Source organism: Sebastes fasciatus, chromosome 2, assembly GCF_043250625.1.
Source record: "Sebastes fasciatus isolate fSebFas1 chromosome 2, fSebFas1.pri, whole genome shotgun sequence".
In the NCBI taxonomy this organism is placed as follows: Eukaryota; Metazoa; Chordata; class Actinopteri; order Perciformes; family Sebastidae; genus Sebastes; species Sebastes fasciatus.
Window position 1 is genome coordinate 14,649,854 of NC_133796.1, and position 17,986 is coordinate 14,667,839.

The following is a 17,986-nucleotide window of genomic DNA, read 5'->3' on the forward strand; positions in this document are numbered from 1 at the left end:
GTCACAATATCAGATTTTTACTGCCAAAAGAAATCACTGTATCTATATTATTCTATATTATCTATATAACATTTAAAAATTATAATAATGCTATCAGTCATATTCATATTGAACTTTGTTTATTGTGCGTTTTGTCTGCTTTTTGGCAAATGAATTAAACTCAAAATACGAGTGTAGGGAGGTGGAGAGTGAGAGTCTGTAACCATAACTGTACAAAAGCGTGATTTAAGAGGCGATATTACGATATTATCATATGCATATTATTTACATGATGTCGATATTTCACTAAGTAAAAAAGTTATCAATATTGCTATATTGCGACACCCCTAACTGCAACCCCAAAATGTTATGATTATGTATGATTGTAAAATTAAGAAGCAAACAAACAAGAAAATAGGAATGTGAACAGGCACAGGGCGACGTTATACTAATTGCACACCAGCATTTCAACAGAGTTCAATAAAGAATTCTGACTGACTAGACCAATGCAATATGTTTACGGTCAATGCCTCCTATTAAATAACAGGAAGACGGGCTCAGGAGTGGATGAGGTAAGCATGATTACATTTATTACAAGTCTAGTCACATCAATAAGGAAAAGCTGTCATGCCCTCTGTGGAGCTCAGATGATGTGAAACTGTATGTAAATGAGGTAAACAGGGTAATAATAACAAATCCGTATACTGTATGTCTAAAGCCATAATTTATCATGCTTTTTCCTGCTCTCTCTCTATCCTCTATAAAAGCTGTTGTCTGTGGGGGTATGAGCTCAGAGTCCTGGACCTCCAGCAAATATGAGCTCCAGGGCAGCCTGGATGTCACCATCTGTGGCCTGCAGCGCCCTCAGCATCAGCTCCTCATCCTGGATCCCCATGTCCCTGAGCTGCTGCATCTGGGACTGCCAGCGGCCCTAGCAGGACAAAAACACATTCACCGAATATGCATTTTATCTAAAAAGACCAACTAAAGCACCAATCATTTTCAGTCCTGCCTCATTTTAGCTCTTCATAAATAACATTACAGCTGCAGTACAGTACACGTTACACTGATACCACAAAAAAATACAAATCCTCTACCACTAAGGACAAGCAGGACAGTTACCATTGAAATATTATTTGATAAGTCAAAGTACATTTCCTATGTGAGTTTCCAGCCTCACCTGTAGAGCAGACATGTTGGAGGCCTGCAGAGCTTGCTGTAGAGCTTGGCTGAAGAGATCGTTACTGACTGGGGTCCCTGCTGGCATGGGGGCTACGCCACTCGAGGGGTCCGCCTATATCAAAAACAGAAAAGAAAAACTAAAGATACATGTATTCATCTGCAATAATGTGCCAGAGATCATGTTTTCAATACGTATAAATGTCTTTAACGTGCCATATTTTAATCTCAAGTAAATTCTACACGTGTCTATCTTTTTCCAAATGTAAAAATCTTACCTGGCTTGAAGTCGTTGGAGTGACCGCGCTGCTGTCAGGAGTGCTGGCGAGGGCCAAAGCCGTCGCCAGCTCGCTCTGCGTTATCGGTCGAGGCCCCGTCGCTCCGCTGTGGCTCAAAGACACCGGCCGTATTCCCGCCGAGCCTCCTGCTCTGTGGGAGGGACCTGCTGGGCTCCCCTGTTTAGACACACATTTAGACACACAGAAATAGACCCTAGCATCATCAGTTGTCCTGTACATGATATCTGATGTTGAGTATCGAGCAGAGTGACTCACAGACTGGAAATCGTCCTCATCGTCAGACATGCCCTCAAACATGAAGCCCCCTGCCAGATAAAAACAATTATTCATACATTTGTAGTGAAAACACAACAAAAACGGATTGAAAACTGTTTTTTACGTTCAAAATTGCTACTTATACTGTAGTTTAAAAGGGCAGACACTACATTGCCAGTAGATATCTGTTGCAATTTATCAAAATATTAAATTACTCTCTGCTTCAAATCAGTTGTTTCAATATCTGGATATAACTATTAGCGATTTTCTTGCCATAGATTCTGCCTCTTTTTACATCCTTTGCTCACCTGGCATATCGCTGTATGAACTGGCGGAGACGTTGCGAGAAGAGCTGGCGCTGGACTGAGCGGGCATGCTGCCTGCCACAGAGTGCAGGACCAGGATGATGGCGTTGACGAGGGCCGGGTGTGAAGAGATCAATCTATAAAAACAGAAAGAAAAGCATAGATGTTGATTTAAATTACCTTCCACTTGTGTGTCTGCGCTGTACTCACTTATTATGCATCACATCAGAGCCAATGACAAAGACACTCACACATCCAGCATGTTGGGGTCTGTGAACTGCACGAAGAGATCTTTGTCTTGGAGCACCCCTGGACAGATAAAGAGGGCGTTAGGGGGAAATGTTACCATTTGCATATTTGCATGGTACAATGAGATGACATAGCAGTATTAATAAAACTCAGCAGGTCTTACCTAGGGCAACTGGGTCTGACCTGAGCCCCGGTGTAGCCACGATGATCTGATCCAGAGACTCTTTATTTGTCAGCATTTTATATACCTACATGAAGGGAAAAGACAGGATGTCCTATTTGTAAATCTAGCAGCAGCAGCAGTAGAAGAACAATGAATAGTAAACTAGTAGCAAAGAACAATATGTCTATTAAGGGTGGTTAAAACATTGTTTGAGTGCCGTGCTGTGATTTAAAAGGTTGGTCAGCTGACACATATCTCCATCCACATCTGTGCCAATACCTATGGATAAATATCAATACAAGTAATTAGCTCATAGTGTACCAGTTAATTATGTCAGAAGAATATGCCCATTCCCATCTGAACCATGCCTTTATCACACATGTTGTTGTTCAAAAACTGTTTGTGCCTTGTAGGTTCACGCCATGGAAAGCTGTCAGCCTGTTCCTGTTGAGGATTAATCTTTGACCAGCTCGTAGCTGCCCAGCATCCTGATCACACGTACACTGAAATGCTGAAATCTAGGGTGATCCAACAAGAGGTAAACAGCTGTGAACACAGGTGTAACTGCACCCAAGTGACAGTGGAGGACAATCCATATCACCAAAGCCAAATAGTCTCCAGGTCAAGGATGTGTATGTCCAAACATTTGTTTAGTGCAAACACCCCGATGCATTCCTGCATTCGGCAGTGAATGACAACCTAGAAAGCTACTTAACCCTACAGGATACAGTTTATCGGCAATGTCAGATAACTCAGACAACTTCGGATTGAAGAGAGGACGAATTCCATATACCCACCTACCCTCTTCTCTAGCTTTATGGCAATTGTGCAAATATGTATTAAGCAACAGTCCCAGTTTTCCTACATAATTAGAATTAGAAGAGAAGTTGAATCTGATCACAGTAGGTCAATCGGCGCATTTCAAATATATTGTTAAGTCAGGTCTGAATGTATCTGAATAGAAGAAAAACAAATCTAAACCTGTTCCCCTCAGTTGTAACAAGAAGGATGATATGTTGTACTATTCTCTCAAAATAATGTTCTAAAACTAAGCACCTAAGTAGATCAAATGCAACATAATTTGAACTATTTTCGATCAGAGATGGGTGTCACCGCGGGCAGCGCCCCTGTGTGTGTTTTTTTTTCTACTCACTGAGTCTCTGTAGGCCGAGTTGAGAGAGTGAAGAGCTGCATGAAACACCCTGAACTCCCTGGCTGCAGTTGCTCTGTTCACAGGCTCTAGAAAAAAAAAACACACACACACACACACATGTTCAGATTCAGCCAGCTTAAACACTATTTATTATCCAATACTTAAAAATGACAAACAGACAGACCTGAATTGCTCCCATGCTCCGGCCAGATCTTTTTGAGGATGTGTAATGTGGATCCTGGTTGAATCCCACAGGCATCCAGAGTTAAGTCGTCCTTAAGTTTCCGCCCACAGTGGACCAGCTCTGATACGAGACATGAATAGAGAACATTTTAAGGACAAATTACAATATGTATACGACATAAATTGACAGCACACAAACACAGAAACACTTAATTCACAGCTGATATAAGATAATATAAGATATTCCTTTATTAGTCCCGCAGTGGGGACATTTGCAGTGTACAGCAGCAAAGGAGATAGTGCAAAAAACAAGATGCAAAAAACAAGATGCATCAGCTAACACAGTAAAAAAAGAGCTAAACAAAGTGTAACAAAATATGAACCATTTAAATAGAAGGAAGTATAAAAATAGGAGCAGTATATACAGTATAGACAATAAACAGACTATTAACAAAATTGCACAAGTGGAAAATTATATTGCACAGTGAGAATGAATGAATGAAATAATGAAATTCCACCTGAAAATATCAGGTTATTGTTAGTTTTTGGTGTAACTATATAATATATTGTTGCTATAACACACCTATTAGTTCAGGGTCTGGGATGGAGTCTGGGATCTGTGCTGCCACAAGTTGTTTTAAAGTAGCGATTCTGTATCCTCCAGGTGGGACATCTCCTGGCATCATGTCTGGGAAGTGGAAGGTGGATTTGGGGTGATCCACCAGCTTCAAAGACAGGTGCCATTCTGAAGAAGTCATCTCTATACCTTTTACACACAAACACAAACACAACATTAACACAATTAAATCACTAAACCTCTTTGAAATTCTTTATATATATGATATCTCTCTAATTATTTTTCTTGAAATGCTGACATTTAGCTGTTTAAACGTGTTGATCCCCTTCTTTAGGAAGCAAATACATCAACCGAACACAGAAACACTAGGATTGCATCCCTGAGGTGCCAGACAACCTTCCTCAAGTATAAAAATATCTCATAATAAACCATACTTGAGAACAAAAATACACACAACATCAATAAACTAATATAAAATAAGATGAATCCCCTAAAAATATATATTTAGTTAACTAACTACATGTTTGATCAGTAATTACTGGTGTGAGCCTGAGGTAGCTAATAATTATACATTATAGTTCCACTATGCTTTCATTTGAAGATAACATAATGACACTTTGTTCATAACCAGATACTATAGAAAATAAACAATGTTTTTTTAAGAGGAGGGACTCAAAACAAAATGAATTATCACCTTCATCTTTATCTTTTGGGGTTTATTTTGACATGAATAGTTACATTAGCAAACCTGCTTAACCCCAGTTAGCTGTTTAGCTTTATTGCTAAAAGAAAACTGTCGATTTGCTAAATTAAACATGAGCTATTCGTATATTATGCCTTGGTTTACAACAATCCTTTTGATAACATTACAATAAATGTGAAACCTAAACGCCAGGTCATCTGTAGTGTTTGTAAAAGAAGCGCTCACTCACTCACCTTTTTATTGTTGACACTCTAGTTCTTTTCCTGGTTGTAGCCACGTGGTCTGTGTTACGTTTACGTGCACTGTCCAAACATAGGAGCTTTCACTTCTCTGCGTCCTTCACTGTATTTTTTAAGAATTGGCAATCCTAAAATCTCCTCCTTCCATTCTCACACACACCTCAAGACAAATTAATGAATGAAAGACTTTATTTCGAACATAAAAATAAATAAAAATAGATACAAAAATAATAACAAACAAAACAAGAGTAATAGTGTCCGAAAAGGAGTAGGTAGAAGTAAAACTTATATTTTTGTTTATTGTTTATTTGTTTTGCACAATTTAAGACTATACAACATAACAAAACAATTAATGAATAATATACAGAAGCCTCCACCTAGAGACAAGATTAATATAAATAAATAATATGACTACATAATAGTGATAAACAATTAGGACAAGATATATATAATAACAACAATAACAAAACAGTAAATATATCAAAAAAGATAAGCGTGCGTGTGTGTGTATGTGTGTGTGTTTGTGAGGAGGATATTGATATAAATATCTATAAAGACTTCTGGGTAATCAAAACCAAACAACATTGTGCGTGGGAAAAAATAAAAAACATAAAAACAGATACATGGACAACATGGGGAAAAGCAATTACAAGACAGCAATTAAATGACCCTTTAAGCGACTTTTGAAACATTTGACATTATTTCCTTACCCCTTTCTCACTTCTCCTCTAATAACTCATATATCATAGAATGATAATATAATATAATATATAAACTATCCCAGATTTATTTACATCCCAAATTAAATATATGAACAGCGTCCCAAGTTTAGTTACAACCCACATATCCATCCGGAGTTAAAAAAGTAGATATAAACCAACCCTTAACGCAACCCTTATCACAACTCTTCCTCATCCATATACCTCCCAAAAATATCTTTTGGACAAAGAGAAAACTGTTAACGTTAAACCAAATTAAATCACTAATCACATCAAGCATTACTTTATAGACACTCACAGTGTTTTAAGAGTAAAATATCTACTTTCCCCCCCCCCCTGAACTGCATACCACATGTTCCCAATTGATTTTCCTGCTGCATATTCTTTCCAAAGCTGTCATGTCCAGGGGAAATGTGATTTCAGACAGTATAATGTTATTATGGTCTGCATGTCTCATTTTAGGTCAATCTAAAAGTGTTATTATCAGACCAATCTCTGCTTAGAAAGTATGCTATACGTGTAAAGACCACAAATCTAAGCCAATATAATGCAATAGCATGAATTAAGAAAAAATTTAATTTCATCGGCAACAACCTGTTCAAGATGAATTAATCAAATTATTTTTATAAATATAGGAGGCATATGCTTAGGTATATTAACAGGTAGGCTCTATAGTATTTTTTATATTTTTTTATTTTCCAAAATATAAGTACAATAATAATATATACATACAAAACTGTTCATGCCAGGGGTACATTAAAAATCAAAAAAATAAAATAAAATAAAATACAATAAACAATAGCAATATATACATCTATAAAGAGAAAAATATAAAATCAAAATAAATGTATCAAACACATAGTTAGTTTTGATTGCCTTCTTATTCTTAATGTTTTTAGGTTTGACGTCCGACCGTCTCTTCTTGTGAATGTGGAATTAACTGTACAAAGAACATAATATCTGTTTCCTTCTCATCTAACTTCAAAACACATAAAAATGTCCTTTGCCTGAAATTGAATTATTTGCCATTTCTCCTTCTTAAATAATGTCCAACATCCACCCAAAATATTATGGTATACGTACATTGATAAAAACAAATGACATATTGTGTCTTCTTCTAATTCACAGAAAGTGACAGAATATTCAATATCAAATATATCTAAATATATAATCTAAATCTCTCCAATGTCTTTTTTTGCTTGATATATGTGATGCAAAATTTCAAAGGAAACTTCTTTAACTTTATTACTATGACATAATTTGTCCTCAACTACCCACATTGTCTGCCAATTAGCCCTATAATAAGCCCCTATAATAAATATGTGCGCTTCATATAAACCACAGTGATACGTTCAAGGACCATATGATAATCCAACACAATGTATCCAATATCAAGATAAAAAGTAACTTCGGGTGCCCACAGACAAAAACAGTGCTTAAAACTTACATTTATAACACAGCATATTGTATGTGATGAGGTAGATATACCGGTGTGTGTTCACAAATGGTTAACCCGGGGGTCGGGACTCTGGAGACTCTGTTTCTCCCCTCGGTATGACATCACTGCTGGACAAAGCAGCAGCAACAAGGAGTGGTTTCTGTTGAAGAGAAGCGTCCCAAATCAATGGAGCAGACCCTGAAACACACCATATACAGCTTCATCCACCGTCAAGACACACTGTTATCACGTCGGCAGCAGATCTAGTAGTAGTGCTTTGTCTTAAAGAGGAATGAACTACTCTACTGGAAAATAAAACACGTCGGGCTGTGCTGGACGGAGAGAAGAAGAGAAGAGAAGAGTCAGCGCCGCTGGATGGTTTTCTAAATTTCGCTCTCCTATAACGTGGTAAGAAGCCCTGAGACATTGTGTGTTTGAAAGCAGAGCGACCAGGAATGTTATCATGAAACAGATCACTGTAAACTTGGGTTGGACGCGTAACAGCTGGTCTGGTGGGCAGCAGAAGAACCCCATGAACTCAGTCAGGGTATCTGGTCCACATAGTTGGCTCTATTCTCTGGCTCTGTGTGTCATGTGTCTGTTAGTTTTGTTTCTAGTTTTTTAAGCAAGACATAGAGAGGCCTGCTAAGCTAATTTATACTCAGTATACTGTTTCACAGATGGAGCTAATAACTGTCTATGAATGAAATGAACTGCGCCCCCATTTGACAGAAAATCGACACTGCATCATCAGAGTGAATTTAATCTGTTTAACAGCCACTTCTTTAACTCCAGATGGGGACAGAAAAATAACTAGTAAGCTAGCCTTCTTTATCCCCAGTCTTGCATTGAACTATATTATATATATAACCACATTTTAAAATAAGTTTGATAATATTCTCTATTTTTGATTATTAATAAATCCCACAAATCCCAATAAATCCAGAACCTTACTAACAGATAGGTAAAAACCTACCCATGTACACCTGTTTGAGTATCATCTTTAAAACAATATGTACATCTTCAGTGTAAATGAAATAGGCTTGGGCCTGAGTGCCACTGTCAGGGTGGAGAAGCAGTAAAGTATGAACAAACAGACTAACATGTTGTTACTTTTGGTCTTATCATGGGATTTGTTTGGAACAGTCAGAAAAATGTAAAATATTACCAGACTTATCCTTTGAATATGAATATGTCAGTCCGTTTTTTTAAACACTCACTCACTCACTAGTGCTATAACATACGTAGGCTATAATCTACACAACTAAACGAATGGACTTGTTTCATTTTAGGGATATGTATCAGGATAGGCTAGGTCAGTGGTTTTCAAAGTTGGACCCCCAGGGGTCCTTGAGGACTTATTTATTTTCACTATAATTCCATCCATAAGTAACACGATGACAGAATATCATGCGTAATATTACAATAAATGTGTCTTACTTTTATTGTTATTCTATTAGGCACTGGTGTTAATATTTCTTCATACACTTTATATGTATTACTCTGTTGTGTTTTTTTTTTTATTCTTATGTTGTTGTTCTTTTGTTGGCAAAATAATTTCCTTCGGTAATAATGAAGTTCTATCTTATCTTATCTCTCTTATGACTATTTTGGTCATGGGTTTCATAGCATACACCTTCTGTAATAAAACATGTAAAAGCAAAAATCCTATCAGATGGGACCCAGGAACAAAATCTTATCAAATGGGGTCCGTGGTCTAATTTGTGGCCCTTTAGGGGTCCTTGATGTGAAAAAGTTTGGGAACCATTGGGCTAGGTCACAAGACCCAAGATTCGTGACCCAACAAAGGATCACAAAACAAATCAGAGGGGTCAATAGATAATTAACAGGATAGAAAAAAGAAGAAGAAGAAAAAAAATACCCGCTACACTGAACTATGCATATTTTTTCCAGACTTGTCGCAGGCAGACAAGGTTGGGAACCATTAGGATAGGAGATGCTGTACTCTGTATAGGCTGCAATGAGGATGTTGCCTGGCCTCACGCTGCCTTTATCACATGATAGCACAGCTGTGCTCCGCTGGCTGGTGCAGCTTCCTGAGGAATGTAGGAGGATGTATTATTTACCGTTCTGATGCGTGTAGGAACTGATTTCTGACATAGTAGAGAGATAATGATGTTATTTGACATTGTACAAGATGCGCTATCACATTTTTTTTTTTTTGCCGGGGATGGGATTGCATTGCAGTTTGGCAGTTCATAGTATTATTTCATCTCCATATTATTACACATAATATATGTCTAGCTGCCATAAGATAAAGGTTACTTTGGCTTTACAATAGCAGGATTTTGAAGTTTCTGTCACATTGCTTACTGATCCTATACACTTTTCTGGTCTTGAGAAGACACATGTGCTCAACGGTTCTCACTGCCTCAGTTGCTAATTATCAGTGAGATGCAAATATACGATCTAGTAGTGTATTATCTCGCTTATTATTGGATTGCTGTATGACACTGATGAATGGCATATAGAGTGTTAAAGTTTTTAAGACAAAAAAATTGACAACTCTCAGACCGCACAACGCCGTGGTAGCAACCTGTCAATCACAAGGTAGCCACGCCCTAAATCATACCCCGCTTTATGGTCTATTTGACTCTAAATGGGACCATAATTTACTAAATGAACATCAATCTGTATTGAAGAAGACTTGAAACTAGAGATTGAGACCATAAACTCATGTTTACAATGTTTACTGAGGTAATAAATCAAGTGAGAAGTAGGGTCATTTTCTCATAGACTTCTATACTATCAGACCTCTTTTTGCAACCAGAGGAGTCGCCCCCTGCTGGCTATTAGAAAGAATGCAAGTTTAAGGCACTTCCACATTGGCTTCACTCAGACCCGCTGGCCACTGGTCAACTCCCAGCAAAGTGGATGAGATAATGGCGGGTTTTCAACCTTTATTGTTGCCTGATTGCTGATGCAGATTAATTGGTCCTTGGTTGTGATACAGTATGGTGGAATCATAAAACATCTTGTCATTTATGATAAATGATTGTTTATGGCAGCCTAAATCAGATGAAAAAGTGTTGATTTGACATTTTACAGTTTGTTTTCACTGCAGGAATTGCAGGAATTGATAAGAACCAGAATCAATGTGCAAAATCAGAAGTGATAATGTCTAAACTATAGAGTGCTACAGGAATGAGTCCTAAAACCAGGAAATGAGTTCGCATTTTAGCACTTCCAGTTCCCTCGTCTGGAAATCAATGGGTCTTTTCAATGGGTTTTTAGTTAGACGCCTGAAATAAGGTCTGTGGTTAACGCAAGCTGAAGAGATTTTAACATTTTGTTCTATGACATAAAATACATTAATAAATACCCCACTCGTGAATTTTGAAGCCTTTATGTGTCTTAAAAAGGCAGTCGCTAACAAGTGGCTAAATGAGACCGTACGTCATCTTGCCAACTCGTTCGCCGTTACAGCCTCGTTGTGTATACTCACGCTGATGCGCCTAATGCTAGCTTTTTACTTCTGGGGATTGCATTCACACTTCAAAAATCATAATCATTTATCAAGATTATCTTGCTGAACAAAACGTGTACGTATCATAAACGCGTGTTTGCCACAGATCTTATTTTAGGAAAAATCCTATTGGCTTTTTGTCGAGGGAACCATGGCGATGCAAACTTCCCGGTTAGTCTACAAAAATACGTCATCCCTGGAGTGTGAATGGTAAATTTGAGTTTCAGTAGTTATAAAGAAAGTTGTCAAGTAAAACTTTCATACAACGTCGGAGCCATAAAGCTTCCTTGAAGTTTATGGAGCTCTTCTTTCTCTCAGTTTGACGAGCTAATGTATAATTTGAAATAATGCACTAGTTGACTTGACTACTATGGGGGGCATTTCCCTGCATTAAATGAATTCAGACTTGCTAAATTCTCACCACTGCTTCCATATGGATTGGAAAGGCTCGCTTTCATCCCATGATGCGGTCCTTGATGATGGGACCGGTGCCTTCCAGGTTGGAAATGTCCCTATCGTCAAGGCTTGAATGGTTCCCAATGGTTTGAGGAGCTTGGCAATGGTGCCAGCCATATGCCAATGAGGCATTTGAGCAGAAGGTCAGTCAGATTCATTATATTAATAGTGTTTAAGAATGGCCGTGTCATCCGGGAGAGGAGTGGACTCAAGAACAGCAGTGTCAGTAAAAAGACAAACCGTTAGAAAACCACAGTCGGATTCCTCGAAAGAATACCGCAATGGTGCATTGCCCATGGCGAAATAGTAAATCTTAATGTTCTGTGATGCTTCAAGAATCATTTCTCTTTTCCTTTGACCTCGGTAAGAAGCTTAATAATGCTTAGCACAGTGTCAAAATGAAATACACTGGTGATTATGGCTCGAAAGCTGCCGACCAATCACCGAAGGAAATTCAAGACATTCAGACTGTCAAACAGTCTTTCAGTGGCCGTTTCCATTTTAATGGTCTTCAATTTAGAGAGCGCCATTATTAGTTAATTCCACGAACCGCATTGAAATCTGAATAAAGAGCCAGCAATAGTTTTAATACATTGGTGTAATATTGTGATGGATAACATTGCTCTTTTTTAAAAAATAGAACCATGTGCAGTTTAAGTTTATTTTATCATCATTATATTCTTTAGGTTGCGAGTGTGGTCAGCTTGTTTTGATCTCTGACATTGTAACTGAGTCGTTAAAGTTAAATCGTAAAATGAAAGGAAGAAATAAGCATTTACATGCCGGCATGGGGTCGGTAAAGTGCTTGAGTCATTCAGTAAAATACCCTTTGATGGCTTCCTGGTGTCTGGACAGCACAGACAGAGTCAGACTGTGGTTTGGTGTGTTGGCACATTTCGGTTCAGGCTATCCTTAGGATACTGTGCAGATATATTTACAGAGAGGATGGCAGTGATATGTGTCTGGTCCTTTTATTCATTGAATATTTATTCACATTTTTTGAATAACTCATATTCGGTGCCTCTGAGGGTAAATATCTTGGGAGATTCAGATAGTGTTATAAGCGTCTCTTTTGAGTTAGTCTCTGGCAAACTGATGCCTTCTGAAAAGTCCAGAAAGCAAGTGGTGACTGAGCTGTTATGGAAACTTTGTGATGAAGCTGCACTCCTGGCCACATCCTCGCTGCTGAAGCCATAAATGGAGCCTCATGGAAAACGTTTTTGGTTCAGCCACGAGGCTGAGCTAGAGCTGACAACAATATAATTCTACATGTCCAAAACAAAACAAAGTTAGCTGAACTTGTAATAGAAGTTTTATGTAGACATTTAGCTGCTCAACCATATGGTTTCACTTTGGTTGATTGTTGGGACGTTACAGCATTCAGCCACACCTTTGTCTTCGGATTTGATCATCAAAGCTGGGAAACACCCACAGGGGTTACTGTAAATGCTGTGTAAGAAGTGGAAAATGTGAAAACAGATATCTCACTGATTTGAAAGTAAAAGTGGATACATATTAAAAAGAAAGACAGTGTGGATATGGAAGCATGAGCTTTTGTAATGTTTAGAAGATAACTTTTTCTAGTATTGCCAGACACACAATACAGATGTTGCTATTAGTATTTTATTTCTCTGTTGTCAAACAACTGCATTTAACACTATCAATTAAGGTTGCACAATTAATTGAAATTTTAGCCAAATGGCAATATGGCCTCCTGCAATTTTCAAATCACATTTCTTAAAGGCTGAATTTGAGTCAAAATACCTTTTTATATTAAATATTGTCATGCTGCAGAGATGTCCTGACCCACACATCCTATTCTACAGACTTAAGAAAAACATCTTGTGTTGTTTTTCCTGTTTTTCAATGAAAATGAGAATAATCATATGTAAAAATTATCATTTCCTATAATATCACAAATCATACTGCAATTGAAATATCACTAAAAATAATCGCAATTAGATATTTTTTTAATCGTTCGGCGTTACTATCAATGATCTTAAAAGAAGTTGTCTTAACAACAGAAAAAACTATGTAAATGACAGCATTGTGTGATCATAAAGTATAAAGTGTGCTGCCAAACTAAATGCCATGACTCATTCAGCTACACTCTTAAGACAATAGTGGTGGTAAATAATACATCATTATGTTGTTTGTTAACAGCCACAGAAATGAAAGAGAGAGAGAGAAGAAGATATTTTACTGTTTTTGATGCTGCACTGTGGATGTAGAATTCTTTAGATCTTTAAAACGTTCTACATCAGATCTACAGATTTTTAAAACACTAGTTTGGATAGAAAACATTTTCACACATGAGCTGTATTTTAACATATATATGTTATTCCAGACATGGTTAAAATAGGACTGCTGAAGTCTGTGGATGGCTGAAACCTTAAATCCTTTAATAAAAAGTGGATTTTATTTTCATATTTATTGGATATCTTGCTCCCTGGTTGACTCACCATCACAGATACCTGGCTTTTGTTCTGATAGCATGATGTGTGGTTCTATGTAACACTGAGCAACTACTATGCCGGCTTATAATAACCAGCAGTATGAGTAGCTGTTGTATTTTCTGATGTGTGCTGTTCATCTTGAATGCCAGCCTTAAAGGTACTGTATGTTTAGCTTGACATTACTGTTCCTATTTGTATGTAAAGGATTTGAAATTTGGTGACTCCCAGTGGTAGTTTAATAAAAGACACTGAAAGCAAAACACCCAGTTTACACACACACAATGTGACCCACACTGAGATGAATTGTCTTGTCTAATCTTTCTACAAACTAAAAGGTTTGCCATCAGAATAATTTGAAAGATGAAAATTATCAATCATAATATTCCTCATCCAGCTCCCACACACTCTCTCAGGGCACATACACTCCTGCCTCCTGGGTATTTCTAGAGGAATAGAGAGTATGTGGCAGACAGGAGGACCTCAGGATAACGCACCACGAGGAAATGAGTGTAAAGAAACAGAAAGGAAGCAGAACCATGTGCTTGTGTGCTAAGAAATTATGTCACTGTTGGTACATTGTTTCTCACATCCTTTCCTGCTTAAGGATATGTCTCGCACATGTGCTTGAAATACTGAGTCAGTTTTATAATAGGAAACTCTTCCCCCTCTCTTCCTCTCTCTGTTTTTGTGTTCCTCTTTTTCTTTTTAATATTCCAAACACTTGTTACTGTTTATCCATCTATGCACAGTATGTGTCTCTCTAGCTTTGAGATATAGCCCAAAATCTGATATTATTCAAATCACGAGCTATTAGTTTTCTTTTCTTTTCTTTTTATGTTTAATTAAAAAAAAAAACAGAGTTCAGTATTATTTATGCTCAGAAACCTATGTGGAAAGTATAGCTATAGTCCATAGAATATACACTTTGTCTTCTTTTAAATGTCCAAACTGGTGTTATCCAAAATATACAACAATGTCTGACATCTACCAAATAGCTTTGCATTCATCCCAGAAGACATGCAACAAGCAAAAATGGACACCTTTTAACTGCAACAGTGAATTTGATTTTGAGCTTTGCTGTTGTATTGTCGTTATACACAATTATTTATAATGCAGTAGTTGACTGTAGAACAATGACTTCATATCAATGAAAAAAAGTACCTCCAGTTTTATCTAAAATACAAATAAAAGTAGTTTTTTGTCTCAACAAATACAGATACAAATAGTGACCTCTACCAATCTCTCTGAGAATAATATCTCATAAATATTTCATGCGTGGTAGAGTGCAAGTAGACGGGGAGAGGATAGTTTTGTCTACTCACTCCTAAAGTAGTGTTTTCCCTCTGGAAAGCAGAGAGGATGACTTGGCTCGGCTTTTTTTCTGTCAACTTTGGAAATCCCCATTTGTCATCACAGCTCCACTCCCTCTGACAGAGAGAAGCTTTGAGCAGGCCACAGAAAAAGACTGAAATTGTCACCTTCGGACATTTCAGATAAGTTTGTGAAAACTCCCAAAAAAAATCTAGACTTACAAAATAGCCTGTGCTTCCTCATTTCAAATATGTTGGTCCATCTCAAACTCCACCGACGGAGAGAGCAAGCAAGCTGAAACGAAGACATAGAAGACACTTTTTAATCCCCCTTCTAACCACACATTATCTTATTTTGCTCTTCTATTGTGTTCTGTGTTATTGCATTCTTCCTCCTCCTCCTCATGTGTCTGTGTTTTCTCCCTGCAGCGCTGTGTCTGAAGATGTTGACCTGCAGTTCGAATCCAACCTGGAAGACAATGCTGTCCCTCCTGCTGCCCGCAATTCTGGCCGTCCAAGCTATGGGTGGGTGTCTCCCCTGCTTATGTCCTGCCATTAGATCAGAGTCACCGCAGTGGGAAATGCCACTGCCTGTTAAACAATATGCCCTGCAGGCCCTATTAGTCTTCCCCCTTCACTGGGCAAAACAACAGTTCAGATGAGGCTACTCCCAAACATAGTGTGCCAATAGTTTGAAAGTTATAAACCCTCCCTGTTCAAACTCTCATCCATCCAGACAAGTTGACAAAGAACATATTCTTATTTATATAGATGTCCTGCCTCAGGGAGTAAAAAGACATTTTTCATTTTTAAGTTGAGTTTATACAGGGTTACAACTCTATGATATGGGAGTGTGTTTTTTATATATTTTTTAATAATTCAGCTTGTAAAACAGAATAGCTTTGACCTTTCCCAGACAGGTGAGGAATAGAGCTCGGGGCTAGGGTGAGGCCCCTCGATGAAAAGTGCTAGAAGTGCATTTTTTTCTGCTGTGACTCAGGGAGTGTGGTGGGGAAGTCATCCTCTTATATTTATAACACCGGGAAGCAGGCTCGTGGTTGATGTTGCAACTGAGGATTCATAACTCACGCACTCAAAAGTTTTACTTCAGTAGAAATGGTGCTCGAAGAAAAAACTTGTGTCATCATAAAAAAGGAGACAAATAGCCTGCGCAGGCTTGATAACGTCTCCAGACGCGGTGAATAAAAGAAGGGAATTGGGCATGTCAAAAGAGGGGTCGACAGTGCATATATTTTAACACCAGTCGGTGTGTGGCTGACACATAATGTAAATTAAAATCTCATAGCGGATGATATTCCTTTATATTAATATATAGCCTGAAGAATAAGGAGGAAGTCGGCTCTGAAAGGTTTCTTCTGCATGCCAGAACTGGACTCAGCATACTTTGGCAAACCCACAAAGTTCACAAAGAACTTTTATCGTCCAAAACACCATCATTTAAAAAAAGCTATTTTTTCCCCTTTTCGGCTCTCTGGTTGAGCTGACACCAACCTCCTATCGGCCATCAGTGGCACATTTCAATCTTGACTCAGTGGACCTAAGTGTCTTCAGTGGTTCATTAGGGACCTATTCTCTCCCAGCACAAATGGGCCCGCGGCCTGCTCATTACTGTCTGTGTGGCATCCACTGCCTGACTCGCTCCTCTCACCGGGAGGGAAGAGGAGGAGGAGGCGTCGGGGACTGATGGAGCTCTTTAACTCACGGCTAATGGGCTATTGTAGCTCACACACAATGATTCAGTTTCTCTCTCTGCTAACTGGAGCACTAAGTGAATTAGTTGGAGTCTAGTTTGATGCTATAGCACATGTGACGCTGTATGATGATACAAAAACACTGTGCTTTATTTCATTTAGTGTAATATTAGCCGCCAGCTTCAAAGAGTTTCAGGTGCGTTTCAGATCAACACGTACAAATTCAATCAGACTTAATTTTTTCATTCTGTGTTAATTAATATATTGATATTCAGTGGCATTTACTTGATAACATTGTGGGCTAACAAATGAATGCAGTTTCTATTTATTTTTTTTACCAGTATAGGGCAACAGTAATTATCTGGGTAACTAATTAAAGGTCAATTTGATTGCCTTTGATTTATAAACAGCCATGTTTTGCCTCCGTTGGCCACCCAAACAGAAACCCAACAGACTTGTGTAATTATATGAGCAGCTGTGTGTGTGTGTGCGTGTCTGTGTCGATATGATTCAGGGTCTCCTAGGTCTCCAGGTCCCTCGCTGGGATTACTGGCTGTAATCTTCCTTGTATTCAGCCGTGTCGTTGCTCGATAACTCCTGCAAGTGCCCATATCGGTAGACACGATTACACTTCGCCGTCTCCGACGACACACTTTCCTATCGTGTGGGAACAGCGTTTCTCGGAAGAAAAACACAAGGACGGCACATAGCAACACTGTCATCCCAACGCAGTAACGTTGTCTCTGTAGCTCCCAGCTGTATCCTGACTCACTAGTCAGATGATGGATCATCCTCTGTGAAACCTCTCCCTGATGTTACTCACACAGCACTGCACAGCTGTTGTGTCACTGCAGCGGAGAAGAGGCTTGTCTGTACGGGGTTGTTGTTGTTGTTGGTTTTTTTTTGTGTGCTTAAATTGAGGAAGCAGAAGTGAGAAAAGTGTGTCTCTGTCTGGCTTTGACCTCTTGACCCCGCTGGCTGCTCATAATGGCTTAGGTTTATTTTTACCGCACCCTTAGTGGTTATGAATGTCAGCAAAACGCATGACATGTCAATGTATATGTACAGTAATGACTGAGCCGCAGCCGAGTACAGTAACATCCTTGGCTCACTTTGGCGCAGCA

General features: G+C 38.4%; 2 protein-coding genes and 1 long non-coding RNA gene across 4 annotated transcripts in view; 2 read left to right on the plus strand and 1 right to left on the minus strand.

Annotated features, from left to right (window-relative positions):
- The window catches only part of LOC141753017 (uncharacterized), a 602,052-nt gene that overhangs the window by 269,580 nt on the left and 314,486 nt on the right, over nucleotides 1-17,986 (plus strand). The gene's annotated exons all lie outside the window — the stretch shown is intronic.
- Nucleotides 544-5,381, minus strand: ubl7b (ubiquitin-like 7b (bone marrow stromal cell-derived)). Its single transcript, XM_074610840.1, has 11 exons — nucleotides 5,279-5,381; nucleotides 4,349-4,531; nucleotides 3,767-3,886; nucleotides 3,583-3,668; nucleotides 2,430-2,514; nucleotides 2,269-2,326; nucleotides 2,021-2,154; nucleotides 1,713-1,762; nucleotides 1,437-1,613; nucleotides 1,160-1,273; nucleotides 544-910 (listed from the first exon to the last, which is right to left on the minus strand). Exons 2-11 carry the CDS (start codon nucleotides 4,521-4,523, stop codon nucleotides 770-772), a joined length of 1,140 nt encoding a protein of 379 aa, XP_074466941.1. The 5' UTR covers nucleotides 4,524-4,531; nucleotides 5,279-5,381; the 3' UTR covers nucleotides 544-769.
- Nucleotides 7,549-17,986, plus strand: part of cd276 (CD276 molecule) — a 74,634-nt gene continuing 64,196 nt past the window's right edge. Inside the window, exons 1-2 of one of the 2 annotated variants that reach the window (XM_074611279.1) lie at nucleotides 7,549-7,849; nucleotides 15,580-15,675. In XM_074611279.1, coding sequence (XP_074467380.1) covers nucleotides 15,594-15,675 — 82 coding nt within the window. In that variant the 5' untranslated portion in view covers nucleotides 7,549-7,849; nucleotides 15,580-15,593. The remainder of the gene's footprint in view (nucleotides 7,850-15,579; nucleotides 15,676-17,986) is intronic. The other variant, XM_074611271.1, reaches the window with a different exon arrangement.